General features: G+C 56.0%; 1 protein-coding gene across 1 annotated transcript in view; it reads left to right on the plus strand.

Annotated features, from left to right (window-relative positions):
• The first annotated feature begins 331 nt into the window (after window positions 1-331).
• The window catches only part of WDR1 (WD repeat domain 1), a 40,064-nt gene continuing 25,482 nt past the window's right edge, over window positions 332-14,913 (plus strand). The window contains exons 1-3 of the mRNA XM_082653552.1: window positions 332-532; window positions 999-1,120; window positions 11,177-11,267. Coding sequence (XP_082509678.1) covers window positions 517-532; window positions 999-1,120; window positions 11,177-11,267 — 229 coding nt within the window. The 5' untranslated portion in view covers window positions 332-516. The remainder of the gene's footprint in view (window positions 533-998; window positions 1,121-11,176; window positions 11,268-14,913) is intronic.

The following is a 14,913-nucleotide window of genomic DNA, read 5'->3' on the forward strand; positions in this document are numbered from 1 at the left end:
GCAAAACTTCAGCAAGAAGCAACCTCGAGTACCCCAACCTTCCGCCCACCCTTCCCCAGTGACCCCCACCCTCACAAACCTCGCCCACCAGTTCCCAAGAGCATTCTGACGCCCAGCGCGGCTGGCCCCGCCCTTTCACAGGGCCTCGGGTGACGTCACTTCCGGGGGCGGGGTGCCTGGGCGGGGCCCGCGCGGGGGGAGGGGCGCGGCCAGGTCCGCGCAGGCTCGCCGGGGCCGCAGCCTCCGAGCTGAGCGCTTGACTATATATGGTCAAAGCTGGGGGCGAGCCGCGCGCGGGGCCGCGCTTCCGGGTTCGGCGCGTCCTCAGCGGCAGCGCGCAGGGCAGGGCGCGAGCCGGCCTCGGAGACCCGGCCTCGGACCGCCCCCTCCGCGCACCGCACGCCCGGCGCCGCCTTTCGGCCCCTGTCCCCGGCTCGGCCTCGGCCCCGTCTGATTCTCGGCGCGCGCGGCCCCGGAGGCTCTCGGCGAGCGCTGCGCGGTAACAAGTGGGCAAGGATGCCGTACGAGATCAGTAAGTGCCGCGGCCCGGTGCCCCCGGGATGGGCTCCGGCCCTGCCTGGACCCCTCGGCCATCGGCGGGGCGCGAGGAGCGGGCGGCCTGGAGGGGTCCCCGGGGCGCGGGGGAGGGGTGCGGGCGCAAGCCGGTGAGCGACCCGCCGCCCTCAGGGGCACCGCGCGGCGATCCCCGGCCAGGGGGACGCCCCAAAGTTGGCGATGCGGTCGGAGCCCCGTGGAGCCCCCGCATCCCTGAAGGGCCTGGTAGAGAGCGCGGACCAGGAAGTCGCGCCGTCCCCTGCGCTCCTTCAAAGTGGCGACCGCCCCTCCGGGTAGAGGCAACAGGTGACCGGCTGAGACCGGCCCAGGGCCCCTCTCCTTTTCCCCCTCCCCTTCCCTCCCCTGCTGTCTGTCCTCAGCCCGGCGGGGGGCCGAGGCAGGGGCTGCCCCTCATGTGCCCTGCTGCGTTTGTGTCTCTTCAGAGAAGGTGTTCGCCAGCCTCCCCCAGGTGGAGAGGGGTGTCTCCAAAATCATCGGCGGCGACCCCAGGGGCAACAATTTTCTTTACACCAATGGAAAGTGCGTCATCCTAAGGAACATCGACGTGAGTACCTATCCACTTCCCCCACCAAGCGCTAGTTCCTTCCCTGAGCGCAGCTCCTGGGTGAATTCTTCCCCTTCCACCACCTCACCGGCTGCTCAGCGGCCTGGGGAGAGGACGCCACGCCCCCTCAGCCTTGGGAAGACACCTAGGAAGCCCAGGAAGACACCTTCGCATTTATACAGGCCCAATTCTCTTTCTTCGTGGGGAAGCTGAGGCTCAGATTAGTTCAGTTCAAGAGAAGAAGGGCTCTGGGTTCGAGGGGTGGGACCTTGACCTTGGGGTGATTGGTGACTTGACCTCGCTGAGTCCCAGTTTTCTCATCTGTAAAATGGAGGTGACGAGATGAGGCTCCCCTCCACTTCCCCCGTCTGCCTGGGCCCCCTGAGTGAGATGCTACATCCCTCCAGCCCAGCATGCCTGGCAGACACCCAGCACTGGTTAAATGGCACTCGTGTGTAATCATTTCACATCCAGGGTCCCCCCAGTGTGGCAGAGCCCGGACTCACAGCCAGGCCTCTGCATTTCAGCCTGATCTTCCACCTACGAATCTGAGCCCCAGTGCAAAATCAGGAACCAGTGTTTTCCCATGAATCATCTGCATGGGCATCCTGTACCCAGGCTGAGAATTTTTCTAGAGCCCACTCCTTGGGAAATCCTGGAAATTTTCTATTACTGCTCTGTAATCATTGAAATGACCCAGTCTGCTGGTCAGTCTCCCGGCTGCTAGGACGGCACGCAGAAATCTTTCTTCTGCCTGCTTCAGCTGAGTGGTGGGGTGGGGTATGGAAGCCAGAGGTACCAACATGACCATTTGGGGGTGTATGGGGGGTTTCTCTTGAGCTTGGGGTGGGGCCTTGTGCACAGTTTGTAGGTGGGTGATTTTGATTGGCGATGCCCCCAAGGGATGTCAACTTAAATTCGCATGTGTTGTGCATGATTACCCTTGGGGGGTTGGAACTGTCGCTTTTGAGATGCCCGTGTTCTCAGGAACCTCAGGGCTGGCTGAGGGAATGAAGGGGCTCTGTGGGCCTTGGTTTCCTTGTCTGTGAGAGGAGAGGCCCCTGTGTGGAATGAGGTACTTCTGGCTCTGCCCCCATCTCTCTGGTCAAGCCAAGCAGTCTGCTGGGAGACAGAGCTCCATTTGGCAGTTCTCCCTTGCCCAGGATGGCTGAGCACCTCGCAGAAGAGGGGTGGGTGGGTGTGAATGTGCCTTGAAGGTGCTAACAGCTCCTCTTCTAGATACGGATTCCTAGAAAGTGTATCCCGCCTTGCTCAGAACTGGGGGAAACATCACCAAGGACTTAGATCATAAAGATCTGGAGGTCTCCAGAGAGGTCCTGAGATATTGAGAAAATAAAAGTTGAGATGGCCCTTAGTAGATAGATACTCACTTGTAGTTTGTCAAATAAAATGGGCGAAAGCATTCTCAGGGATACAGTGCAGTGGAATGAATGCTTGGGTTTGTCCCTAACAAGTCACACACACATCGTGGCAGGCTCCACTCACTTCCAGATGGGAGACCTCACATGAAGACCTACTGTGTGTCTGGTACCATGAAAGGTTCTTAACCTTCAGCATCTCCTTTATACCCTGCCCCGCCTGCAGTAGACCCATTGCTCAGAACTGGGGTCAGGCTCCGCGAGGTGAAGGTAGCCAGTAACGGGAGCTGCTTCCAGCGGAGAAGCTGTTTACAGCCACAGACAAGCACCCTCTTTGCAGGAGGCATTCCCTGACTTGTGGAACCCATTCTGCTTGTTCTTCTGAGCTTTCTATTCTTACCAGTACTCCAGAGTTTACCATTCTCTTTTGAGGGCGCATCTGCTTTCCTTTCCCATCTATTTGTAAGTTTCTACAGGGCCACCACTGGGATGCCGATGTGTTCCTTCCTCTCTGTTCTGGACATACATCAGGCGTTTAGGCTTTTGTTCAATGGGGGTGGGCCACTGGTACTTGAGTAAAGGTGGGTACATTTTTAATTAGGGCAGAGTACCCCTGGGAAAAAGACATGAATCTAATGAACATTCCGGAAATAGGAAGGAAGGTGATCTGGTTGGAATACAGGCTCACAGTAGAGAAGAGACATGAAAGGGAGGAGGGGACCAGATCGTGGAATGTCCAGCAGATGTCTGATTGGCAGCTCATACTTAATGTGCCCAAACCATATTTGGGTTTCCCATGTGTCTGTCCCCAGAACAGCGATGCCACTCCCCAGCTGGTCAGGCCCCAACCTTGGACTTCTCTTTAGTTCCCCCTTCAATGCCGTATTTAGTTCTTCAGTGAATCCTATTGACTCTACATTCAAAGACTTAAGAATCTGACAGAACTACTCATCCAAGCTACCATGCTCTCTCGCCTGGATTGCAAAAACAAAAGGCCAAACTGGTCTTCCACCCTGGCCCTCCTCTAGTCTGCTCTCAGCACCACGGCTGGGCCAGTTGTATTAAAATATGAGCTCAAGTTGCTCCTTTGCTCTCCCCGACCCACCGAGGCTGATAGGGCCTTGCTGTCCAGCCTTGCACCTTTGATCTCACCTCACTGCTCACCTTCTCCCGCGGGCTCCAGGCACCCCGGCTTCTGTGCTCTCCGTGGAGCACGCTCCAGATGGGTCTCAGGACACGGGCATTGCTGTGCCCTTTGTCTGGATGTTCTTTCTTCAAATAGCTGCATGGCTCGCTCCCTGTCTTGCTTTATGTTTCTGTTTAGATGTTGCCATGTGGCAGGGGCCCCTCCTAAATAGCGCTCCCATCCTGGCCTTCTCTGCCCTTTGGTGCTAATGGTGCATTGGGAGCCAGCCAGCGAGCAGCCACCCTAACCTGCTATGTCCTGGCCTAGCACAGTACCTGGCATGTAGTGGGTGCTCAGTAAGTCATTTATTGATTGAAAGGCCTTGAAAGCCAGGCTGTGTCGTGGAGATAATAGGCAGCCACTAAAGGTTTTACTGCATGGAAGTAAGAAAGGCTTAGCCTGGTTCAGGCTGCTGGACCTAAATTGTGTGGCATCTACCTTTATTAACACCAAGCAGGTATCAGACCCTTGCTGACCTTCCACTTGGAGCCACGGCTGTCATTCACTTTATTTCCTTAAAAGTTGTTTTGTGAACCCAGCATAATGGCACTTAAGCTGGTAGAAAAGAGTGTTTCTTATCTATTTTCTTTCAACACATCCGATTGCCACACCTTGGAGAGGAAATTCTCCACAGTTAAAAGCATGCAGTGATGTGGCCGTTCAGAAGGGTATTCCAGAAGGAGGGAACCTGATACATTCTTAACTCTAGGCCTGCATCACCTAGATGTAGTCTGGGAAGGTTCCTCCCAGTGGCTATGAAGGAGCCTGTTCATATTCTGAACCGCCCAGGATCACTTCCCTGTAAAACAGCTTTGGCAAGTGAGCCTCCCGGCAGAGGCCCCTCCACTGCCAGAAGCAGCCAGCAGATTTGCTGCAAGGGCAAGTTTGGGGCTTGCTTTTTAAAATACCCAGTCCCTAAATTCCAGAACTAATATATATATTTTATATACACACACACACACATATGTGTATACATACACATATGTGTGTGTGTGTGTGTATATATATATTTGGAAAAAATGATTTATATAAAGTTAAACTCCAGGGAGCGCAGTGTTTGTAGCAGTTTGACGTTGCTCTGCTTCCACTCACAGGATCAGTGGACTCATCTCCTTGAACAGAGTATAGACCAGGTTGGGAGGTGTTGAACTTGAGTGCTGAGTTTCACGCAGAATGATCTGCTGCCAGTCATGTCCAGAAGGGCCCCTTGTGCATCCCCTTCAGGTGGGGGAGAAGGACTGACCTCGTCCCTTCTGTCCCATTGCACGTGCCTCCGAGTCCCTGCCGTGTGCCCGGGATGGCCGCCGCCCGGCGGGGAGCGCAGACACAGAAGACCCGCCTGCGCGGAGCTCGCTGCCTCGGGTGGGAGTGAAACAGGCCCCCGGGTGACAGGAGGAAGTGGCGTGTTTGATTACCGCCTGGACAGAAAGCCAGCAGCAGGCAGCACACGTGTGGATCCAGGGCAGGGAGAGCACTGAGGAAACGGGCTCCGAGAAGGCCCCGGAGCCGAGTGGAGCCCGAGTGGTGGGGACGTGCCTCACTGGCTCCCAGGCCAGTGGCCCTCAGGTGCTTTGGATGTGACATCAGTGTCACCCCCTCCCCCGCCCATTGCCAGTCGTGGTGCGGCCCCCCACGTGTCAGCTGGCTCCGGGTGGGCACTTCCATTTCTCTCTCCTCCACCCTTCCCCCTCCACCTCCTTTACTTGAGCCCGAGTTAATCCTGTTACAAGTATTTATAAGCACCTGCTTTGTAGTGAAGCCCATGCCTAGTTCTGGAGACACCCCAGCAAAAGCCTGTCCTCACAGAGCTTGCAGTCTCCCAGGGAAACCGACACTCAGTCGGGACTGATGCTGAGAGGAGGAGACGTGCCGTGAGGACTTCTGAGCAGCTGGGGGCCCAGGAAGGGACCAGTCAGTGGAGAAGGGGTGGCGAGAGGGCCCCACACAGGTTGTGGAGTTTTGTGGTTGGAGTACTGGGGTTGGGGGGAGCGACAGGCAGGCAGGAGAGGGTGCGGGGCTCTGGTGCTGTGGGCCGGGCGGCTCTGAGACAGCCCGGCCCTGACCAGAGGCCACCAGAACCTTGAAAAGTTTCAGCAGATAAGCAGTGCGGTAGAGAACTGGTTCTGTATCTAAGGGAGGCGGAAGGGAGACCGGTTAGGAAGCTGCTCTAAGATTAAGGCATCATCAGCTGGTTCATCCGATCCTCAGTCTTGGTGTTGCCCACACACATTCCATCTTGCCGAGCCCTGCCCGCAGCCACAGTGCCCAAGATTAAGTCAGTGGTTCTCAGTGAAGCGGTTTCGCCCCCGCTTCCACCCTGCTAAGGGATGCTTGGCAATGTCTGAAGACATTTTTGTGCTACTGGTATCTAGTGGGTAGAGGCCAGGGTGTTGCCAAACATCCCACAATGCACAGGGCTGTCCTGCAGCCCAAAGTGTCAGCAGAGGTGATTGAAGAACCCCAGTAGGTAACATTCTAACACATCAGGTTAGCGCTTTAAAAGAAGTGTGTCCTGAGTGCTTTGGGAACAAGAGGGAAGGACCAGCTGTGCCACAGAGCCGCAGGGAAGGCTTCTGGAGAAAGGGCACTTTTGAGTTGGGTTTTGGAGGGTGAGTAAGAGTTCTCCAGGAAGGGCATTGAGACAGCAGAGATGGGGGGAGTCTAGACAGGGAGTACAAGTGCATGGAGGTTGGAAGAAGTGGTGAATCAGACCTGGGCCCTGCCCTCTGTGGGAAGCTTTGTGGATATAAGAATGACATGTAGTCCAAGGAAGAAAGTACTAAGGGCAGTGGGGAGGGAGGTTAGGGAAGGTAGTGTGAGCTTTCTGGGCTGGGAGAGATATTTCCAGCTTGGAGCATCAGAGAAGGCTTCTTGGAGGAGGTAACCTTTGCTTGAGGTTAAAAGATAATTAGGAGAAGGTTATCTGGGACCGGGAAGTAGGGAAGATATTCCAGACTGAGGCAGATAAAGGGAAGAGTCACAGCTAGCGATCTGATAGAGGAGGGACGAGGGCGGAATGGGAAACGGACTTTGGACCGTAGGTCCAGACATATGGCTGCGTTCCTCTGGGTGAGAGGGAGCCTTGAAGGTTGAGCAGGGCAGGCTGATCGCACTGTGTATGAAGTCACTGGTTCACTGCTGGACCCTGGGCCAGCCCAGAGGAGGTGCAGGTGCAGGGAGTTCTTTGGAGGAGTGAATGTACAATGCTTGGTGTGTTCTCACCACCCTCTGAGGCACTGTGATCAGGCTGAGCCTCTGGATTCGGACCTGCAGGTCGGGAAGCGCAGAGGTTTGTGGAGCTGCCTGGCAGCCGGGTCGCTCTGTAGTCATTCGAGTTGAGCCCTCGTCGCCAGTGAGCAGAGGGCCCTGCAAGTTGTGTTTGCTGCACAGGTCCCACCACCAGCGCCTGCTTTTAGGAACTGGCTGTGTTTAGAAAGCCAGTGCTCTGGAAACTTAATCCTCCTGAAGGTCGTGCTCACTTTGCCTGGTTTGGAGGAGGCCCAGGTCCTTCTCTGGAGGCCTCCGCAGTGCCGTGTCCCCAGCTTCAGTGGTTGGGCGGCCTTCCCGATCCGTGATATGTCCATTGGGTTCACAGGGGGCCAGGTGTGCCGTGGCAAGCTGCCATGCGCTGTGGCCGGAGCCACCCCTTAACCTTACCTGTAAAGTGCTGTGGTGACCTCTGACTTCAGCACCTGAGCCTCAGGACAAAGGAACGTGAGAGAGCCTTGAGGGGCTCTTTTACTGACTTCCCCCCTGTGTTGTGGAAAGGTGTGGGGGGAGATTGCTTAGCTTGCTGCTGGGCGGGGGCTCCGCGCACAGGTGGGAGGTGGGCGTGGCCTCCTCCTCCAAGGCACCTGCACTGCTGGGCCCTGAACCAGCCCTCTGCAATGATGCGATCAGAGTTGGGACTTAGAGCCTGGCGGATCAATGGAAGGCAGAGGGGTCAGTTCGAACGACATTGTCAGGATATTGTCCCGGTCCCAGGAGGGGCAGGAAGAACTGGATGGAGTCTGGCTGGGGCAGAAAGACAAGGTGGGGTTGAGAGCTGTTGCAGAAGATGGGACAGGGCTGGGGCAGGCCTGCGGGGTTGGGGGGTCACAGGTGGGGGGCAGAGCAGGGACAGTCCCAGGGTAGAGGGTGAGGGGCAAGGCTGAGGTGAGCCTGGGGTCTCGGTGAGATGACAGGAGGTTTTCACGGGCTCTGCCTGCCTCTGCCCATATCTGCTAGGGACCCACGGGCCTCAAATGCCAGGGCTTCCTCCTGGTTTCTGCCTGAGGTCCCTTGTCCCCTGATGGGGGCAGGGCAGGAAGGAAGTCCCAGGGGAGGGGCACGCCAGCCTCGCACCCTCTGGCAGGGCAGAAAACCCAGCCCTGCTCTGAAGGTCTCCCCGCGGCTCCTGGAGTTGGCTTCCTTCCCTTCCTGTCTCATTCCCCGTTCCCGAGTGCTATCCCAGATAAACTGCACACCCCAAATCCTGTTCTGCCTGGAGACCGTGGAGGGGGGAGGGGAAGAACTGCTGCCCACCCTGAGTGTCTGAGTCCTGACCCTGCTGGTCTGTGATGAGCCTGGCCTGCAGTGGACACGTTGGGCACAGGGAGGCATCATCTTTGGCTCAAGCAGCCGGCCTCCCTGTGTGCAGAGCAGCAGGGAGGGGTTGCTGCTGGTTGGATGTATTATGTTCTTTATGTTCAGCCTGGAGAACTTGCCCCCAGTTGTATTGGGAATACGGACGAGGTGCTGTCTCATCCAGCCCAGAGCCTGCTAGAAGGCCGAGCCTGCTGGGGATGACCCTGGGGTTTCACTCATCCTGACCTTTTAGAGGCAGAACTTCCTCCCAGAGCAGCTGCTTACTCATCTTCCACCAGCCACCCACTCACCCTCTAAGGGCAATGCCAGGCTGTACATCCAGCATGGGCATTGCCCTCGGGGGGATGGCTTTCCCATCCGTAGTGCCCACATGTGGGTGTGAGAGTCCTCGGTCAGCCTCGAAATGGACAACTGAACAAGAGCCCTTGTGGTGGCCTGGCCACAGACCGCTTTTGCCAGCTTCTCTGTGAGGGAAGTTGTCTCCGTTAGAATGTTCGGGTACAAAGGACTAACCTGGGCAGGGACAGGTTGGGTTAGACGGACGTTTAATGGATCCTGGGGGTCATCATTTTATTGAGGCGTAATTTAGGTACAATAAAATCCATCCGTTTTAAGTGCACAACTTGAGTTTTGACAAACTGATACTGTCCCATCACCACCGCCATGATCATGGTACAGAACGTTCCAGTTACTCCCAAAAGCGCCCTCTTGCCCCTTGCACTCTGTCGGCATCTCCACCCTCCCCCCAGACCCTGGCAGCCCCGACCTGCTTTCTGTCACTGTGGGCTTACCTTTCCTAGACTTTGATCAGAAAGGAACCACGCAGTGTGTTCTCTTTTGCGTCCGGCTTTGTCACTTAGCGTAGGCTTTCGAGGCTCCTTCCTGTGGTTGAGGGTGTTTAGCAGTTTGTTGCTCTCTGTTGGCCGAGTCGTGTTCCGCTGGATGAACATTGCGGTTTGCTTCTCCAGGCACCTGTGGGTGGATGTTTGGGTTGTTTCCACTTGGGGGCTGTCACGAACCTTCAACCACGTGTGTCTTCTTGTGGACATGCGCTTTTCTCTTGGACAAATACCTAGGAGTGCGGTCGCTGTGTTTTTGTATAAGTGAATCTTCATAGATAACACGCTGGACTATTTTCTGGCTGTATCATTTTGCATTCCCACCAGCAATATATAAGCATTCCAGTCTGTACCCCACCCATCCTTGCCAGTGTTGGTGACATCAGTCTTAATTTATTGACTCTAGTGAGTATATCATGGTTTCTCATTGTAGTTCTGATTTGCATTTCCCAGAAGGCTAACGACATTGAGTGCTTTTTCATGTGCCTGTTTGCCATTAAGAATATCTTTGGATGCCTGATATATTTCTAATTTCATTAAACAAATGTTTATTCTGCAATGGATTAATTTATGAACCACGTACGTACTGTATCATATGATGCTGAGTGTTAAGTCCTAGGGGGAAAAGGACTATGTAAACTTTTTTCCCCAAAAAAAACACTTATTGAGCATCTGTTATTTGCCAACTGCTGTGATGGCTAAAGAGATAAATGCACATGAAGCAGGTCAAAGAAAAGTTGGAGGAGAGGGGCAAGAAGGCCAGGGACTGGTATGTCATAACTGCCTTAGGGACGTGTGAACTGCTTTGCAAGCACAGGAGAGAGAAGCACAGGAGGCTTCGCGCAGATTTCCCCTCAGTTAGGCCTGATAAGTGGGTGTTAGCAGTCAGGGAGAGGCGTTGCTGGCGAGGGCACGGCATTTACGGAGACAGGGGGCTTACAGGAAAGGCAGGAGTGTGGTTGCCGGGGCTAGATCTTAGGGGGCGCTTCTCCGGGCTGACTCTGGTGGGATGGGGGGCGGGATCCAGTGGCCGGGAGGCTGAGTAGAGTCCAGGCCTCTGACCTTGCCGAGGGGCATAAGGAGGGGGTGAGGGGGGAGACAACGGGGTGGTCGTAGAGGTGGGGTCAGTTGGGGGTCAGGTTAGGTGTGCCTGCAGCAGCTTCCCTGGGACCCGATGTGTCCACAGCCTGTGGGAAGCTGCCTCTTTTCCACAGGCACTTGGCTCGCGGAAAGCTGTCAATGGGTATCAGGGATTAGATGGCTCGGTCTTTCTTCCCTCCTGGGAGAAGGCTCGGCTGTGGAGACAGATGGAGAGCATCTCACAGCACATGCTCCAGGTTTGCTGAGAACCGTTGGTTGTGTGTGCAGGGGTGGAGGGAGTGCCGTGATCTACTTAGAGTAAATTCTACGTTGAAACCTTACTGCTGAGTAGCAGAGATGCTCCTGGTCCCAGATGCTGGCCCTGTTCTTGATGCAGAGTCCAGCCAGCCTTGGATTTGTGCCACAAAAGGCAGTTTCCCAAACAAGGGATTTGGACGAGGAGAGGCTCCTGGCTGCCTGCCCCCCTCTGTTGCCGCATCTCCAGGCCAGAGGCTCTGGTTCGGGTCAGACACTGCCTGGCAGCCTGTGATAGAGTTGGTTCTGAACAGGGGAGACCTGCTTTGGGGGAACTGGACTCAGAGAAGGCAGCAGCAGCCGGCAGCTCCCCAAAGTGGGAGAAAATGAGAGTCATAGGTTTTTTTCTAATTTTTTCTAAGTTTCTAATGTAACTTGTATTTCCTGTATATATTTCACAAGTACATATTTGCTTGTACTCTGGCAAGGAAGGAAAAGCAGACAAAGGCAAGAAAGTCACCTCGAATTTTATAAAAGAGTTAAAAACTACCTAGAATTCTATCACCCAGGCAGGTAAGTATACTTCTGGGATTTTTTAATGGAGGTTTTGACTTCAGTATTTGTGTGTGTGTGTGTGTTATTTTCCCGCCCAAATCCATTAATCCAGAGAGCGGAAAGCAGTTTGCCTGCTTCTTGGTTCCCTGTGTTCATTCTGGTCTCCTCCCTGCAGAACCCGGCCATTGCTGACATCTACACGGAGCACGCCCACCAGGTGGTGGTGGCCAAGTACGCGCCCAGCGGATTCTACATCGCCTCTGGAGGTACCTGTCTGTCCTCGCACATGGCTCCTTGGTCCATGTGGTGTGCCGCCCCCCTCCCCCCAGTCCTGGGGCCAAGCTGGGTGCCTGGCTTGGGAGGGTGGGGGGGTGGAGGAGGCAGGGAGGAAGAGGGAAGACCCTCCAGGATGGGGATGGCAGGTGGGGCGAATGTGATGAGTTTCAGTTGGGGCTGACAAGGAAAGGGTAAGCCAGCAAAAAGCCCCTTTCCAGAACTCTAGCTGGCCGTGTTCCAGCTGGTTCCAACTCGGAGGTCAGTGGAGATGCTCACGTGAGGTTGGCTGGAGGCCTCTGCGGGCAGCTGTACCGTGATGTATCGGAGCCCATTTTGTGTGTGTGTGTGTGTGTTTCTGACTTGTAGCTTTGTCTCATGTCACCTTTTGCTGTTCCGTTCCCTGTACCGAGCACACCGCCAGCCTCAGGCAAGCACTTGTTCCATTGGTGGTCAGGGCCTTGGCTCCATCCAGCCGGGCTGGGCAAGAGGAGGGACATGAGCTCATCACATTGTAGGATGCTCTATTCACCCGATTCCTCGAGGCTGGTCTTTTACTATTTACAGATGAGAAAGGGAGGCACACAAGTTAGCGTGGCTTACCACGAGTCTCCCATTCGTTCATTCGTTCATTCATACACTCAGCAGATGTTGGCTGTCTTGCCTGTGTCCAGCCTGGTCTCAGGCCCCATGAAGAGCCAGGTGGATGAGCTGATGTGGGCCTCATCAGCCTCCCTGGAGAGTGACAGAAATGAGCAAATTGCTGAAAGAACTAACGGCCGGTGGGGGAGGGCCGGGATCATACACCCCGCTGGCCTGTTGTCTACAGTGCCCTCACTCCCTGCATGGCAGGCAATGCAGACCTGTCCCGGAAGGGGCCGCCCCTTCCTAGCTGTGCAGCCTTCCTTAAATAACTTACCTTCGTGGGCCTTAATTTTCTCTTCTGTAAACTGGGACTGTTAGTTCCTACCAGATCGGTTTGGGGAGGACCCGGTGCAGCAATGCATGTACAATGCCTGGGGCAGCCCTGGCACTGGTGGGCACCACAGGGGACCGTGGTGTCTGTCACTGAATGCCCGGATGCACCAGGGTGACAGGCGTGCTGGCTGACGGCTAATGCTGGCCGCCCGGGGTTGTGTGTGAAGGGTTCGGCCAGGAGCTGGCACAAAGTGGTCACTTAATGATTTTTATGTTTAGACCTACTCTGACTCCATCTGTAAAACTTGCTCTAATTTATATCCTACGATTTACTCTAGCCCTGTGATTTCCCCGCCCCCCACCCCTGCCTGCGAGCAGAACTCCCCTTCGTTTAAAGCGCCGTGATTTGGGCCTCGTGCCTTCTAAAACCGTGTCTTCTCAGGAGAGAAGTGTGCTTGGCACAGCTTCCCTGGCTGCTCTCTGAGCTGTGGCCCGGCTGCTGAGTCACTCACGAGCCCAGGCCTGCCCTCCGGTTCCCAGGCAGGTAGTTTAACCAGACAGGAATCACGCTCTTCAAATGCTGGTGCACAGACCGTTGCAAAGGACAGTCCACAGAAGTAAAGGCTCCATCTGACGTTTTCCTCTCCTACAAGCGCCCTGACTTGGTGGGGGAAGTGAGGGAGGTTGGGCTGCAGGCAGGCGTGGGCGGTGTATTTTATGTTTCTAGCGAGCTGGCCCTTTGAATGGAACAAAGACTACAAAACATTTACTGCAGAGATTAGGGCTCTGGGCTAAACATAAAAATAGTGTGGTGTGTAGGGTTTGGAGATGAGGTGCTGTGCCCTCTGGCTAAGTGGGTTGCCCGGCACCCGGTGTGCCTGGGGTGGGGCTGGGGTCCCTGAGGGCAGGGGTCCCCATACCTCGGGAACCCTGCAGTCACTCCCAGACCGGTTTCCAACCTCAGATCTGCGAGTCTTTAGATCCCTGTAAGTCTGGCTGGTCCACGTTCTGCAAAATGATCGAACCTTCTGGAAGGCCCGTGGGAGGAGCCCATGCCAGGGGCTGGACCCCCAGCTCTGAATGAGACGGCAGTCTGTGCCCTGGGGAACCCTGGGTCCTGTGTGATGTTTTCAGGGCGGAGCCATTCCGGGGCCCGATTTCCCTTTCTAGGGGATCTTCCCAGGCTGCGGGGTAGAGGCTCTCGTGGATAGGGTTCTCCGTGCCCTGAGAAGGATGTGAGGGTTGCTCAGGTGAGGCACGTGGGAGTAGAGACCAGGCTGCAGAGCCAGAGCAGGTGTGAGCAGAGTACGCCCCCACCGCTGCTGCCCCAGCAATGCTGGTGTGTGTTCCACACCAAGGCGGGGTGGGGGGCAGACTCACCACGAACGGCCATTACCGGATGCAGCTTATTGTCCGGGAGGAGACCTGTTCCCAGTGGTGCAAGGAGGCCTTGCTGGAGGGAAGAAGCCCCTTCCCCGCTGTCACCTTGCACTGCGGTGCTTTTCTCCGTAGTCCTGTAAGTGCGTGGACGTGTGTGTGTGTGTGTGTGTGTGTGTGTGTGTGTGCGCGCCAGCAGATGCCTGGTCTGTGCTGCGCCCCCAGCACCTGGCACAGGGCCTGGTACCCAGGTGCACCTTGTCAGGGCCGCCCTCATCGGATGGGGCCTGAGTGCCTGGTCTCCAAGCCCCACTGTCTGTTTCCAGCCCCAGCTGCTTCTGAAAAGAATCAAATGCATGAGTTGGGCCCATCAGAAGAGGCTGATGGTCCGGGCAGGGAGACAGTGGGAGAATGACTAGGATGCCTGGCCTGGAGGCGGGCTGAGCTGAGGGAGGTACAAGCGGGTTACCCGTTGAGTTCAAGGGGTGGAGAGCGGCTTCCTGCTGTCTAGGGGTGGGGAGGGGAACGGGCTCGGCCTTGTGCCTGCAGACACAGTGTTCTCCATGACTCCATGTAGCACCCTGGGCTGACCTGAGCACGGGGACCACACAGCCCGGCGTGTGCATGAATGTGAGCACACGCGTGAGTGTGTGTTTCCTTCCTGCACACACAGTGCTCCTTTTCTGGCTCCGGCCTCTGCCCCTTCCTTTTCTTTCCCCGTTGGCCCATTTGTTTAGCCAAGGGACTTAACTGGCTCGGGTCAGCCTTGGAGCTCGCCTCGGGCCGCGTGCCAGGCAGTCTGGCTGGACCTCATCCAGAGGCCAGGGCCCCCGGGACCCCCTCATGAGTGCTGTTCACAGGGAGGCTAGCGTCTCATCTGTGCCACGGCGGACGTGAGCCCCGCGTGTTTGCCCACGGGGAGGGGTCTCCAGTGGCTTTTGCAGAGCCTTAGTTAATTCACTGACAGTTAGAACTAACTGTAACTCGTTACAAGTGTCTGCGGTGTCCTGGGGGCTAGTCTAAGGCTTTATACGTGTTGACTCATTTTATCGTCACAGCAGCCCTCTGGTGGCATGTTATCCCCCCTCTTGTGGATGCAGTTGTAGGTGGTGTTTTAGGCCTACAGAGCCGTGTGGGGCAAGGGCCATGTCTGCAGCCGATGCCCACCCTCGACTGGACCCGAACAGAAGTTGAAAGCTGTTCCCACTGGAACAGTCTGTGGACCTTGCGTTCAGTGCTAAAGTGGCCAGGGGTCCTGGATACAACGCGAGCTTACATGCTGGGGGGAATTGGCCCAGACCTACGCGGGGCTGAGGTCTTAGCCTCGAGTTAATTTAAAATGCT

This window comes from Grampus griseus (assembly GCF_964374135.1).
Source record: "Grampus griseus genome assembly, chromosome: 4".
NCBI classification, from domain to species: Eukaryota; Metazoa; Chordata; class Mammalia; order Artiodactyla; family Delphinidae; genus Grampus; species Grampus griseus.